The sequence below is a fragment of the Colius striatus genome, chromosome 1 (genome assembly GCF_028858725.1).
Source record: "Colius striatus isolate bColStr4 chromosome 1, bColStr4.1.hap1, whole genome shotgun sequence".
NCBI lineage: Eukaryota > Metazoa > Chordata > Aves > Coliiformes > Coliidae > Colius > Colius striatus.
In genome coordinates, this window is record NC_084759.1 from 98381301 (window position 1) to 98397063 (window position 15763).

The 15763-nt window shown below is 37.8% G+C and overlaps 1 protein-coding gene across 5 annotated transcripts in view; it reads left to right on the forward strand.

Annotated features, from left to right (window-relative positions):
* Nucleotides 1-15763, forward strand: part of APP (amyloid beta precursor protein) — a 220629-nt gene that overhangs the window by 133569 nt on the left and 71297 nt on the right. For 3 of the 5 annotated variants that reach the window (XM_062002381.1, XM_062002400.1, XM_062002391.1), the window contains exons 7-8: nt 2072-2239; nt 15059-15192. In XM_062002381.1, coding sequence (XP_061858365.1) covers nt 2072-2239; nt 15059-15192 — 302 coding nt within the window. The remainder of the gene's footprint in view (nt 1-2071; nt 2240-15058; nt 15193-15763) is intronic. The other 2 variants (XM_062002409.1, XM_062002418.1) reach the window with 1 other exon arrangement.

The following is a 15763-nucleotide window of genomic DNA, read 5'->3' on the forward strand; positions in this document are numbered from 1 at the left end:
GCTTGTTCCTTTTAATGTGCTACCCTGTGGTTTCCTGAATGCTTGTTCAGGTGCATCTTCATGTGTATAAATCACTTTATGACAGAACTAGTATTTTGAGGAAAACCTAGAAAGCACTTACTGTGTGCGTCGACGTCAGCCCGTAGTCAACATTAACTAAGAAATACTGAGCTGTTGAGACCTTTGTGTTTTTTGAAATGACATTTCCCATCAGGAAAAGTTCTCTTGATTATACCTGTCTCTTTAATGTCAAGAGTCACTATTCATTCTTAATTGACATGTGGCAGCTCCTCCAAGGCTGTGCAAAGTTAGCTTTGTGTGAAGATTCGACTGTATAATTGGATGGCAGGTCTTGATTTGATTTTAAAACAAATCTGAAGAAACGCTTGTCTGCTAAATGTGGTCCACGATTGATCATAGGGCAGTATACAATTAATTGGAATTAATGTGTTGTACAAGTAAACATACTTATTTTGAATTTTTTTAAGTAAAAAATCTACTATTCCTTCACTCCTGCTTTTTCTTTCCCCTTAATTGTTTAGTAGAGAATTGTGACATTTGTAGCACATCATTTGATGACTGCATACTCTTGGATCTATTTCTCTAGAACAAAATGTATGCTCCCTAAAGTTGATTCTTTACATTTTTTATAGATATGATATACCCTACCATTCTATGATTCTATTATATGATATGTGACTATGTTAAACACATGTAAAATTATACCTATAGTATAGATTTAAGGAAATATATAGACAGATACATACTGACTGACAATGCCAATTGGGCGTAAAATTTATTAATAACTAGTGGTGCTACTGGGGAGAGTGAAGTGGTGAATGGGGACAGATCCTGAAAACTGGGATTCTTTGTACCAACATCTGAGAGGTGGTGAGCATGTGGGGGATTTTAGCTGCTAATGTGCTGATATTTCTTCATACCTTTCAACCCTTAGGGATCTGCTTTCCACAGAATTCAAATATATGCAGAGGTTTTAAAAGCCTTCAATTGAACACACCAGTTTGCCTATGCAGTGTGTGGGATGAAAGCAAATGAGAGGTGTATTGGTGCTTAATGTTATTATGTAGATTAGAAATGACTTATTCAGCTGGATGAAAGATAAAACTTTTTTTGTCTGTTTGGAACATTATTGGTAAAGGGCTATACATTTACAGGTGTAATTGGCTGAATTTCAAATTGTGGGCAGAATTTGCTTTGTCTTCCTTTAATTTATGTGGTTTGGTTCTTCCCTCAGATTTTCATGTGTTGCAGGATGTAGGCAGAAGCTGTGGCAGCTCACAATGAACCCAAACACAAACCATTTTAAATGTTTTCCTGTATATATTCACTGGAAATGAGATTTCTTCCCATGGATAAGTTAAAGCTGTGGCAGTAATTTTATACATGAGCCCTTGAATGGTGAATTAAAAACCCTGTGCTAGGTGGCTTACAAGAGGGAGTTTCTTTGGCAGTGACTATATATAAATGTGTATCTGAAGAGAATTTATTTTCCTCTATAACTCATAAATATTTTGTTTTTTCTTTTGTATAAGCTAGGAAACCTTCTCAGTCTGGATGGGGATGGGGTATAAAAAGTGGCTTCTTCTGGTTTCAGATATTCCCTTTTCCAAACAGATACCAAATGGGCTACTTGGGTAGGAATCTGCCCAGGGCAGGCAACCAGTGATGCTGTGGGCAAGAGCTAGGAACTGGGGAGGAATGGTTGTACCCCACTGTCGTGGAAGCAGATGAAACTTCACACTTTTACCATTGCCATCCTGATGGAGCTTGTTTCAGGGCAACACCCCTCAGTGTATAGAGATAACGTAGGTAAAAAAATAAAAGTATAGACAGCCTAAGAAGACTTAGTTACATGAGCTAGAGTTGTCTCATAGTTCACCTATGTCCCCAGAGTGGCTTTCTAGGGAAGGGCTTCCTATTCGCCAGAGCATCTCCTTGGTGCATCTGCTTCCTCACTTGCATGCGTGGACACTGAGAGACACTTAATTAAGAAACCAAACCAGTACTGTTTACATGCTAAATGTGGTTCCTCCGGGTCTCCTGTGACTAGAAGTGTGCTCTGAGCAAGCTGAGACTGGTCCGTGCCGCGCGATGATCTCCCGCTGGTACTTTGACATGGCCGAAGGAAAGTGTGCGCCCTTCTTTTACGGCGGCTGCGGTGGGAACCGGAACAACTTTGATTCGGAGGAGTACTGCATGGCGGTCTGTGGCAGCGTCAGTAAGTGCCCCTCCATGCCTCCCTTGCTCCTGCTGTGTGGGAGCGGGCCTGGGCTCACACTAACCCTCAGCCGCGGTCTGTCCAACGCCTCCGCTCACCTTTAAATCCTCATTAGCCTCTTGCTAACCTGGCATGGTAGTGGGCAGCTTCTTGGTGCTGTAGGCAGAAATCTGCAAGTAGGTAACAGCTAAAAGCCTAACACTTCCTTAGACAAAGCCTTTGCACTTACCTTCTCTTAATTTTCTGTCAAAACATGTCAACGTTTGCCGTGTCTCTGTGTGTGTATGTACAATGCACATTTAGGAAAGGCTACAAACTTCAGGAAAGCCTCAGGTAAGTTTTAAAATAGCTCATTTTTTTACAGTCTGTTCCCGTGTATTATTTCTTAATATTTTTAATCAAAGCAATATAGCACATTAAAGTAACAGAACATACATTTTCGGGGGGAGAGTTTGTTGTTTGTTTGGTTTTAGTTTGTTTGAATACTTGTGTGCTTGCAATGAAAAGAGGAAAAAGGACATTTGATTTTTTTGTTTAGGTTTCCCGGAGGGCTGCAATGTGTGTGGATGTGAATCACCTTCCACTTACTTTGTTTAACGCCTCATATATTTTAATGATCATTTTCCCTCAAGAAAGAGTGTTTGCACTGTGATTTCTAGTTTGAGAAGGAAGACCTTCTCCACCACGGAGTATTGAAGCTGATGAATCAGACTGGATCTATCAGCTGGATTTTGGTTTGGGAGCCTCTGGTATGGCCCTTCCCACCTACCTTGCCAGCATGTACTCCTGAGAGAGTATTGGCGGCCATGTACAGCATTACACATTAAAAAGTAGATATACCTGTGAGCAAGGTGTGGAGGAGCCAAACTGAAGCAGCATGTTAGGGCTCCTTTTATTAGAATACTTTCCAAACTGCACCTAGGAATGTTTGCAGTATGTAGAAGGCTTAGAAACACACACAAACATATGCAGAGCCCTAGCAAGGTGTGCTATGTGTGTAATGGAGCAGAGGAGCTGACATGTATTTTACTGGAGCAGGAGCAAGAGCAGAATTGCTGCTCTAGTGCTGCGTATGCATTTCATCTTGGTGTCTTTTAGAGCTGTTAATGGCAAAGCTCCATACAGGGACCTGGAGTTTACTATAAGGCAAGTGAGGATATCCTGTGGACTGTGATCAGTTTCTGCAACAAGAGAGAAGATGTAGCAAAGAGAGAGAACTATGCAGTAGATTGGAGTGCATCTATTTGCTACATGGAATTTTGAACCATTAAGTTCCTGTGTTAGATGTAAGACATTTCCAGAGATTAAAAACGTGATCCGTATCTGATTGCACACCCTATGACAGGCAAGGAAAACTGGGACTTTGCAGCAAGTTAAATGAGGATGGTAGTAGAGAAAAAAGATAAAGAAGAAATATTTATGGAATTAAAAATGTAAGGTATGTGATATTGATAGTTGGTTGATACTGTAGACAAGGGAGGAAGAAAGAAAAGTAAACTGAAGATAACTGACTCATGCAGGTTAGAGGCATAGAAAAAGCACCATGGTGAGAGAGATGCTGAACAAGAAGCCTGGAAAGCCAGTTGAACTCTTGTGCATTTAGCTTCAGGTGGCCAAGATGAGGCTATGCTTATTCTTTACTGTTACGTCCAACAGTGAATTTGTAAAAGACTTATTTCCTTTTTCAGTCACATATGGGTGAGTATCATGCATCATGGGTGATTGGATCCCAGAAAAGATGATGGCCATCAGAACTAATAATGGATAACAGCTGAGAGACTGAACCTTTTGCTACTTTGTGTCTGGAAGGGAAGGGAAGAACAGCACTGAACAGAGTGCTGCACAGAGCTTTGAGTACTGCAGGTGTTTGGCTTGGTTTATATGAGGCAAATGAAAGTCACCTACCTCTGGTAGGTGTCTCTTCACACAGTATCTGGTCCTTTCGCCAGAAATTTGAAGAGAGAAAAAAAACTTGGGGAGATAGTGGGAGGTTGGGAAGCAGAACTTTATCCTTCTGTTTCACATCCAACAAGGTGGCATTAAATTAAGAATAACTCTTGTCCCTCTGCTGAACATTTTACTTCTATGGTCAGTATAAGAGTTCCTAAAAGCTGCATATGCTGTTGGAAAAAGTCAGCCTTTTCATGTACCTGGTGTTACTAAAAGCTGTGTAATAAGAAAAAAAAGTGTGATATTTTTATGAAGGCTGGACAATGCATATGTAAAGACTTTTAGTAGGTCTTGACTCTTGCAAGATTGCAGTTTTGGTAAACATCTGTTTAGAGCCTGTTTCTGACTCCTGCCCTTCAAGCTGAGCCGTATGGATGCATTTCTTTGTTGAAATCATATGTAGACTCAAACATCTCCAGAGATCGTGCATCTTGAATACAGAGCTCTAGTTACTCAGCACTTCAAATCTGGGAGTTTCATTTTTTACTTTTGTAGTGCTGTAAAATAATTACACAACAGGAAAGGTGTTGCTGAATAAAAGAGCAGTAATATCAGAAAACAAACTTCATAAGAATTATTCTTTGCTCAGGAATGAGATTCTGATTTGTGACTTCGATAATGCAGTGGTGTTGCCTTTCATACACAGGTTGTAGCTGAAATCAGAGCACCAACTGCTTGTAATATCATGCCAGCAGAGTTTACTATATTACACTTCCAGTCAACCTAGTCGTTTTTTTTTCAGGAAATCTTCAGCTACAAGGTGTGACTTCATTCTTGATCTTAAAAAGAATATTACAAATAGAATGAAACTTGGAAATTAGATTGTCTTCCTTCTTGAAAGTGTCTCTTGGCAGCAGAAGTTGTTCTGCTCCTACTGTTTGAGAGGATACATGGTCTTCTCTTTTAAGACTGGAAATTCTCTTGCAATATGAAATGAAATAAGAAACTTCTAAATTTGTTATATATCATATTCATTAGAATATTTAGATAATGCCAAGAGATTCCTCTCTATCTCATGGAGTTGTTTCTGTGATTTTTTTTGTTATTATTATTATTATTGGGATGAGTTCAGTAAAACAATGCCGATGTTCTTTCCCTAGCTAACTTGGTTTACATCAGGATTCCCAAATTTTGATCTGAGTCATTTTCTCTTTAAGGGAAATGGAGTGAAACTCAGTACTGGGCTTAATTTGCACAACTGACAGTGAGGGAAAATAGAGCTGGTCTTGTCTTTTAAAATACATCTCCAAGAGGGCTTTTTCCTAGTGTTCTTCCTTCAGTAGTTTCTCAAATATAGGGTACACTTTCCAAGCTACTGTAGTTAGATTTTCCTGTATTTTCATGTTATTTTTACGTGTTCTGTATCCTGATCTATTCACCTACTATTTCTAAAATAACTTTTTTCCCTCTGGTTTCATCTACTGTTTCAGTGTCCTCATGCTGTTTTCTCCTTACTCTTCATCTTGCTGAATAGAAATGGTAATGAAAATAATTAAAAGTGCTGAATATATCTTTCAGCACTTAAAGGAGATCTTGTCTTTAGTATTAATCTAATGTTGCCAAAAGAGTTTTTCTACCTGACTGCACCTCAATCCCACAGAAGAAAAGAAGAAAAACGGTAAAGAAGAGTTTCCATCTAGGCCACTCTGTTCTGTCCTGTTTTGGTTTTTAATTGCCCTGTCACCTTTAACTTAATCTCTTTGATCTTTGTGCCTCACCCCCCTTCACGCTTATTTATTTACTCCGTTCTTTATTCCTTTTCTTTCCAGAGCTCTCATTATTGTTGCTTCCTTATGTCCTATGAAAAAAAAAACCTATAAGCTTCTCTTAGACAGCAGGCAGGATGGATGCCAAAAGAACATCTTTCCTTTGTTTACCTGTAGTTTGCTTTGCAGGACAAACTGGTTAGATTTTAATGAGTAATATGAAATAGCAAATAGCAGTTGAGATTCTCTTGAATAGTACACAAAGGATGAAATGGTGGGGTTGTGAGTTTTGTTTTTCTCAGAATGCTTTGAAAATAGGACTGAACCAAAACCTGAGGATGTTCTATTGTTATGAATCCTCACACTATGCATACTGAAATAGGAGCACTGAACACTAATATCCTGAACATGTTGTCTGTTAAAGAAAAATTTAAAATCATGTTTTATTCTACATCCTTATTGAACTCCCTTTGCCTTGATCTGAAACAGTAGGTCTGTCCTGTCACAAAAAAACCTCTCCATTATGAATACATTTGGCCAATGTTCTAAAGTCTGACAAAAATGATTTGTCTGTTGGGTAGAAACTACTACTGTCAATTTTTTTCATTCATCACCTACATGGGAATTGATATGTAATTGTCCTAGAACTGGAAGGCTTTAAGTATCTTGTAACCAATTCTTTCAGCCTGCCAGACCACATGCTTGCTCTGTATTGATTTATAATAAGGATGTTCAATACTGTCTGCATTCTATTCAATAGAAGGACTCAAACTTTAACTGTTTGACATTATGACTCCTTTGAAGTCATTAGGATCTATCAGGCGTTTAATTCAGATTTAATGACCTCAGAATGGGCGTGTATTGACAAAAATAGGCAGAAGATGATAAATTACTCTTATTAAAGGAGTGATTTCTGTCTTATTGTAAATACTATAAAAAGTATCGTATGTTTTTTTTCATTTATCTCTTAATTGTTGCTAGTTAAACACCCTTAAGGTTGTAGGAAATACATTACATTTTTAAAATAAGTACTAATTTGATAGTACGTTAATGTTCAAGTCTTAAGTTCTGGAAGACACAAGGAGCTTCAAAGCTGGGAAAATTTGTTCTCTTAAATGGTTTTCATTTGTCAGCTGTTGCATACGAGACAGCTTTTCCAGCAGCTCCTGTAGCACAGCATGGTGCTTTCAGAGTGGGCTGGAATTCATGCGACCGTGTTTTTGTTTGTTCTGCATCCAAAGCAGGAGTGAACTGTACCTGGTGGCACAGTCAATTTGTGAAAACTGACATATTATTAAAATATCCTGTTACAAAATACAAGGTTTTCTCGTGATATTGAATTCCTACACCTAACAATAGAGGGAACCAACATGATTGGGTGATGTCGGTTGCCTCCTTCCTGGCATCAACTCTGAAACCTAGTAGTAAGTTTAAATGTTAACATGCATTGTTGTATTTTTGATCTTTAGAGCACAATCACAGATTTTGGAGTGAATTTAGGTAGAATAATATTTCTTATCTAGACTGAGTGTTGTAAACTTATAAACTTGCTAAATCTCTTGGTGATTTTTAAGTGACAGATACATTATCTCAGTTTCAAACAGAAGATTCAAAGAGAAACACAGTAAACCCTATAATTTCATAATGCACATTGAATTTTCCACTCTCTTAAATATAGACTAAAGTATGGGGGATCTGCTCTTTCTGCTTTTCGTGTAGACTAACTTGATCTTGCCTACAGATTACTATCCATCTGTCCCTGATAAATTATGATATCCATCTTAATGTGTTTCTAGTTCCTGCTCTCAAGTGAGGAGAAATTTCATATCCTGTAGTGTTCTGCAGTGTCCAGTTTTAATTTCTCTTCAGAGGCACTGCAAATAACAATCTGTACCTTTTAACAAGAGCAGCTTATAAGATGATATCATCAGTACTTTCCTTTATCCATTTTCTTACTTTTTGGGGACCTTGACATCTTCCTAGTTAGCAGCAAGTAAAATATTTTGGCACCTAAACTTGTATGCCAACTTCCAGAGCCAGTCTAAGGCATTGAAGAACTGTAGTGGATTCCTGTAAGCAGAATGGTAAAGTATACCAAATTTTTCATTAGGTAGCACATTTTAATCCTTGGTCTTATTTACTGGATGATTACTCATTTTATCTTTACAACTACAGAGACTGGTTGAGCTTGAGGTTCAGGCAGGAGTCTCAAAGACAGAAAGCAGACCACATAATTTGTCAAAACACTGCAGGACATGGAATCTAAAATACAGAAGTCTAATGATAACATTTCAAATCTTAAAGATCTACCTTTATAAGTAGTGATATTGCAAGGAAGCATTTAAAATAATTAGGGTGAAGTCTTTTATTTGAATGAATAAAAAAAAAACCTCCAAGGTATTGCGGATTCACTAAGCTGGTCACACTAGGACAACCTGTTGCTTCATCACAATGGCTTTTTATATTTGTCTTACTACTTCCCAAATCAGCAGAAAAGGGAATGACCTCCTAGACTTTACTTAAACGTGTCCCTCTCCCACTATCTCCACAATAGATTATCTGTATATGCTGGATTTTTTTTTTCATGAAAACTCATCTGAATCAGTTTTGAATAGCGTAGATGAAATATTAAGAAAAACATATTTTTTCAGTTCTTTGTTCATTATGAGTGCTTGAAATATTATGCAGGAGATGTTACAAGATGAGTTCTAGTATCTTCTATATAAATTGTTAATCTCGACTGCCTCTTTTAGTGGATGCAAGTGATCAATTTCTGTTTTCACAGTTTCTTCATCTATATAAATTCACACTTACATTTCAGCCTTGAACCACATGTGGAGCAAATGTTCAAGATAAATCCCATCTGAATGGTTATGTGATCAGGCTAAGTGATAAATATGTAATTTAAATGGATAAGCCTTAATATCAGTGAATGACTTAATGAGAGTTTGCATCTTTGCTGACAATTAAAGAGTGTACAACTGGAGTCGAGTTGCCTAAAGGACAGGAGTACCCAGCTCTGATTGTGATCAGCACAGTTCACTGCTCTACAGTTACCTTCTATGCAGTGAGATGTACGGTTGAGCCGCAAGGCGAAAGATCTATCTGTAAGATCTCCTGCGAGACAGGGATGGTGTCAACTCTTGGACCACAGTAGTGTCCCCCAAAACTGTAAAAATAATCCAACAGCAACCTATCACTTACAGGTAAATACTAAAACTGGAGACATAGCTGGTTTTCATTCTCTCAAGGCCTCTCTTGTGCTGTTGACTGGGGGAGGAACTCTGCCCTCTCCTTTATTCTGTTATTAAAGTGATCTTGGTGAAAGTGTATATGAAGAGAAAGTAATTAAAAGGGAAGAGGAATGACACTTTGCCCGCTGGTCCTCCTTGTTGCAGTGCTAACAATGAGAACAGCTGTCTCTCTTATGTTGTAGATTATCATTTCTATACAGTACTCAAATTTACTTACTGTTCTGTGCCCCTTGATCGATCTCTGCTACAAAGCATACCAATTTGGCACACACTTTCCTCCACATAATTAGATTATATTAGACTGAACTTCTTATGTAAAAACTCATCCTGGTACATCCTTTTTACTGCATTTGAAATAACGGTAATTCGCTGCAGTCTTAGATAAACCTTTCCCGACCTTCATTTGCCTTGTATCATTCAGCCAGTAATTTGTCTGTTTTGCAATAAAAAGGTAATTATTATTTTCCTTGGCTGTTGTTTAGATTCTCTTTGTTGCTTTTGCCACCCTGCTGTAAGCAGAGTAGTTTATTCACAAAAGAATGGAGATACCATCTTGTAAAAACAGTTCATTTAACAAGGTAGCAGTAGCAATGATAAAAACCTTTCTTGCTAAAGATGTTCCACACGCACGTGTGGTTGTCAGAAGTGCTATAATTATTTATGATCTTAGTCAACAGCTGAAAGCTTTGATCTTAATCCTTCATTAATGAGGCAGTTGCCTATGGATTTCAGTGGCAATGAACACATCCACTGAATACTACATTGTACTCGGTAACGCTCTCATTTTAAATGAGATGATTTCCCATCTTGTACGAAACAGCCAATGTCATTCAGAAAAGGGGCATCTACTAATCCTGTCACTTCATATGACATCAGTGAGCGACTGTTTTTTATTTTGGCAGAGATGGTGATATGGATTGTTAAATTTTATGTGAAACAATAAAACAGGATCTGGGAGCATTGAATCACTGTTGCAATTTTCTCCTTTTTTTTTCCTCTGGTCTTTTGAGATGTAAGAATTGGTTTTAAATAACAAAATGTGTAGAGCAAAACTTTGCTGTATTATCAATCCCCCTATCTCCAGGAAGGTTAGGATTTTAAAGTCTAATAAAAATGTTTTAAATCCCTTTATGAATTGCCAGGTAGAGTAAGTGCAGATGTGAAGAAAATATCTGATATCACATTTCTTCCACACCTGTTACTAAACACTTTTTGATCAGTCTTCAAGCAATAGTGTATGAGTTACCTTGTAAAACAAGCAATGCATGGAAAATGAAACTTCCTTCTGAGAGCAGATGGAGTCATAAAATATCAGGCTGCAGAATTTTAAGAAATTTTTACATATAACTTTCCTGACCAAATTTTCCCAATTTACTATGGGAAAACATGCTGCAATACATGTCTAAAAACCAAAGTTTTCAAATGTATGGGAGTGCAAAGGATAGGCTTTGCGCCAACAGACTTAAAGAAGTGTTTCTGCTTTATGCTCAGTATTGGCTCAGTGTTTTTGTAATTCTTACCTCTTTTTCTTGAGAGAATTAACTGTTGGTTACTCGTATGTTGGAATCAGAATGGGTTTTTTTTAACACCCTATTGATACTAATTTTTTTAAATATTGAATGGAGGAATCACATAATCATTTGCAGACTTTATACAAATACAGAGAGTGAAATCTTGTAGGGTTATTTGTTTTTGTGCAGAATGATTATTTAATGTCTGGTACTTCTAATTTCAAATGATGTGAATAGCTAACCACTCGCACAGAGAGCTCCTGAATCTCAGTTATAACAGAAAACAAAAACGTATATGACCATTTCATCTCATCTTGTATTTTCTTAAACATATGCACTGACCATTCTAATGAAATTTACCCCTGTTTTTTAAGAGTTTAAACAGTGTCTCTTTGCAGAGTGGGATGTGGTTGGTGTTGGTAGATTGGTTGGTATCTGCAACCACTAGTAGCGAAGTAAACATTCCAAGAGTGGTAGGCAGACTGAGTCCTTAGAACTGGCTTTGCAGAAGCTTGGCCTTCTCTGACATGCTGAGCATGGACTGCTGCCAGCAGCAAGCAGTGAGGGAGAAAACACCAGCTTTACCCCCTTGCTTTCACACCTGTTCCCTGGCCAGGTTTCAGAAAGAAATGCTGAAGCAAAATGTTTTCAAGGATGCTTTGGGGCAAATCGACATATCTTGAAGCTGTTCAAATACTTAATTACACTTATTACTGAAAGTGGTGGCATATTTCTGGTCTGAATTTCCAGTCATATTTCTGTCTGGTTTTGGTCTCTGACCGTCAGACCTCAGTTGCTTCTTTCCAATAAAGCTGTTGTCAAAAGTCTTTTCTCAGCAATTTTAAAAGTCAAATCAGTGGTCTGCTCGCTGGTGAATGAGTGTGACTGAGCTACTTACAGGTCCCTCAAGCTCCTCTGAGTCCACGTGCCCAGTTCTGCGCCCACTTTCTTTTTGAAAACATGAATTGGTGAGCCACATGTGGTGTTACATCAGCCTTTTGCACAAGGAGAAAGGCAGTAGCTTTCTCCTCCTACACAGTATTGCTCTCCATTAGCATTGCCCTCTTTAGTGTTAGGTTGAGAAAGCAGGTTGGTGTCAGAGGTCAACGTACTATGTGCATCTTTTTTGAGCACAGCATCTCTGTCTGTGTCATTTAATGCCAGTTGTTGTTTGATTTGGTTTTGCAGAGTTTTTGGAGGAGACTAGGTTCTCTGACATCCTTAGCATTTAGCACTGAAATCAGGTTTTGCATTTCTCAGCACTTGCTACTCTCATCTGTTCAGAAATACATCAGCAAACATCCTGCTGGGAAGTAAACCTATCATCCAAAAATCTAGGCTGCAAAAGCCATGCACGTGAGACAAGAGCTTTTGAAAACCAGACATTGAGTGTACAGGTGGCTTTACTGATCTCAGTGCAAATGCCGGTGACCTTTTTTCCTGTTCAGTAGATTAAAGGTTAAATTTGCATAATTTATTGGACAGTTATTTAGATCAGCACATCTTTTCACTGACATTTGTACAGACTTAAGTTCAGTTTTAAGGAAAAAAATCTGTTATAAAGATGGAGAAGGATGGCAAATGCACTTAGAGCTCTCCTCTACGTCCTACAGAGAGAGGCAGCAGTAGAGGATGTTGGCAGAGGGGAGTCCTCTTCACACAGAGCTTGGTTAAGCCATGGAACTTAGTGTCACACTAGATTGTGAATGTTAAGTCTCGCACAAGTGGGGTGTGTGGGGAGTCATGGAAGGAAAACCCAGCAAGGTTCGTTAAACACTGTGAAAGAATATTTGCTGCTCTTGCATCTGAGGGTCTTTGGTTTTCCCTTGTTGGGGAAAAAAACAAACGCTTGGAAGAAGTGGCTTTTGCTTGGCCTGACACTTCTTCACTTTCTTACTGCTTTGAAATACATTTTTCATTTCATTCTCTAAATGGAATTAAAATGTATTAAACTTAACTGCAGCTTCAGGAAATATAAAGTTGAAATTAATTTGATGCTTGGGAGATTAAAAGGCAAAGAGATTTAGAAATACTCCTGATTATTACAGAAATGTTTTCACTCAGTCCAAGCTTTGAATGGTATGTTTTTGGGATTTGCTTACATTGGCTGTAGTCTTTCCAGCAGGCAGCACTGCACCCCAGTACAAACCACGTTATGATTGAAAATGGGATTGAAAATTAAGAGCTCAAAAATAAAGAAAATTGTTACACTTTTGTTACAGTACCAGAGACACAGTTGTCTGAAGTTTTTGAGAGTAATCACCGAAAATATTAAGAATTGCATTCTGATTTTGTAATTTTTGTGACTTGTCAGGAAGGTTATTTGCTCCCGTTTGATTGTGATTTACAATCAAATTTACAATTTGATTTACAAAATACAAACTTGTAACTAAATATTTAACTAAATGTAACTAAATGTAACTAAATATTTATAAACATATCTAAAAATGCTGGGAGGAGTGGTAATTTGCACTGCCTGTGACTTCTCAGATGGATTTTTTTTGGCAAGCTGTTAGTTTGTTTTGTTTTGTTTTGAGGCAAGCAAGTTTGATCCTTTGATCCAGTGAGTAACATGTAAAATCCATTGTGCAGTTTATACCAACAGCAGCCAAACTCATTCCTATTTATTGAAGAGAAGATGTAGAAATACCTCAATTGCAGCCAAATCCAAAGGCTTTCTGTTTATTTTGGAGAAGTTTGTTTGTTTTGCTTTTGAGGTTAATCGTCTAAGGTAAAATTAGAGGAAAAGTTTGTATTTTGGTTTCAGTTTCTCTTAAAATTTCTAGTTCATTGAGAGGGAGTGGAACATCTTTCATACCAGGAAAGGCTGTGGGAACTGGGGCTGTTTAGTCTAGAGAAGGGGAGATTGAGGGGAGATCTTATTAACATTTACAAATATCCAAATGATGGATGTCAGGAGGCTGGGACATGCCTTTTTTCTACAGTAGGTAGCAACAGGACAAGAGGTAATGGGATGAAGCTGGAACACAAAAAGTTCCACTTAAACATAAGAAAAAAACTATTTCACTGTGAGGAAGCACTGGCACAGGCTGCCCAGGAAAGGTGTGGAGCCTCCTTCTTTGGAGGTCTTCAAGACCCACCTGGACATGTTCCTATGCGACCTGATCTAGGTGACCCTGCTTCTGTAGAGGGGTTGGACTAGATGATCTCTAAAGGTCTCTTCCAACCCCTACCGTTCTATGATTCTATGATTTCATTGAGATTAGCACATTGTACTTCTAACTGGGTTTTTTTAGTAATTTAAGTATGTTTATATTTCAAACTATTTTGGGGAAAGTAGTCATACATAAATATTGGTTATTATTACTCAGTCTGATCTCAGATTAAAGTTTACTTTTGTTTAATGTATTGAGAAATATTTGAGATGTGAGAGGATCCTGGGTTTTCCCCTAACTATATCAATCTGTCTATTAAAATATATTACCTCTGTAAGTGAAGTACGTGTAGTCAAATGCTTTTGTTTTTAAAAATAGTCTGCACAGCTATGTGTACAGTCTTTGTCAGAATTTTTAAACTAACTTTGCAATTACTGAACTAAATGTGACCAAGGCAATAAATTATTTCATAAAATGTTAAGGGACAATGTAGTTGAAACAAAGTACTTGGTCGTCATTGGAGAGGTTTTTTTAATTGCTGTTATGTCCCTAGCATAAAAGTGATACTGTCATTATTGTAGAAGTGGTTGGATATCACTGCATGGTGAAGGAACTGTTGCTCATTTTGCTTGAGTTACCGCAAATGCAAATGTTTCCAAGACGAGTGAAATAGATATCAACTAGTTATCCAACAGGAATGGCTAACAATCAGTACAAGCTTGCTGATTATTTCCAGCATTCATGAAGCATTTTCTTAATCAAAGTTGTTACAAATACAGTAATTATCTGTGAGACTGTGAGAGAAGGATTTAGGATATTTCATTAGGTTACTGTGTGGTCCGTAGGTGCTTTAAAACACGTTTGTATTGGCAATCATGTGTGTTACAGTTTACCTTTTAAAAATAAACTAATATAATTTAATTTTGGAAAGGACTTTCTGCTGGCTTATGTACTTCAGTCACTGCCAGGCTTTTTTCCTTTGAATTCTTCCTTTGGCAGCAGTTTCTAACCTGTTTGAATAACATGGCTTTGTTTATGCTGAAGAGCTTCTCCTGGTGTATAAAATGGAGTGGGGAAATTCTTGTCTGTTTTTATATATTTGCTATGTGTGTGGTGCCCAACTAAACCACATTTTAAAATCTTCCTATGAGGTTAAATGAATGGAATTACTCCTATAGAAATTAGAACAGATGTTTCTTGCTTGATATGACTAAATTCTACCTGTACTAAAGCAGAAACTCTGCCTTTTTTCTCCTTCCCTCTCCTGAAAATTTTACTTCAGTCCCTACCACAGCTGCTAGTACTCCGGATGCTGTTGACAAATATTTGGAGACACCTGGAGATGAGAATGAACATGCCCATTTCCAGAAAGCCAAGGAGAGACTTGAAGCTAAGCATCGTGAAAGAATGTCTCAGGTAAGGGGAGATTTCATTCTACCTACATAAGGGAGTTTTGTCTGTCAAGTCATAAGATGCTAGGGATTCTTCGTCTTCTTATTTCACAAGGCTTCAGCCAGCTGCCCTGCCTATTTGTAATACTGCAAATACACCATTTACTGCTTTTCTGTTTCTGTCTGAAGAGTTCAGCTGCCTGGGACATAAATTCATGGTTGAGTCCCAGCTAAAATTTTAAATTGTTACAGTTACTTGTGCTGGTAAAAAGGGGGAAAAAAAGATCTATTAAAAATTGTTGTCATTTTGGTGGAAAAATGTTTCCTTTATGAGATCATTCCTGTTTCTAAGTAAAGAATTCAACCACGATATTAGTTGTCCTTCCTTTACAGCACCTGAGGGAGATCACTTGTGATCAGCTTCGCTCTCTGTGTGTATGCATACATAGCCATGCCCTGGGATAACATAAGATTGCATGTGTTCATCTAATGGTTTTGAGCCCCAGGGTAACATGAAATGCATCTAAACCTGAAGAAAAGAGGAAAAAGTTAGTGCTTTTGAAATGAACCAAAATCTAACTGAATTAACTCTTTTC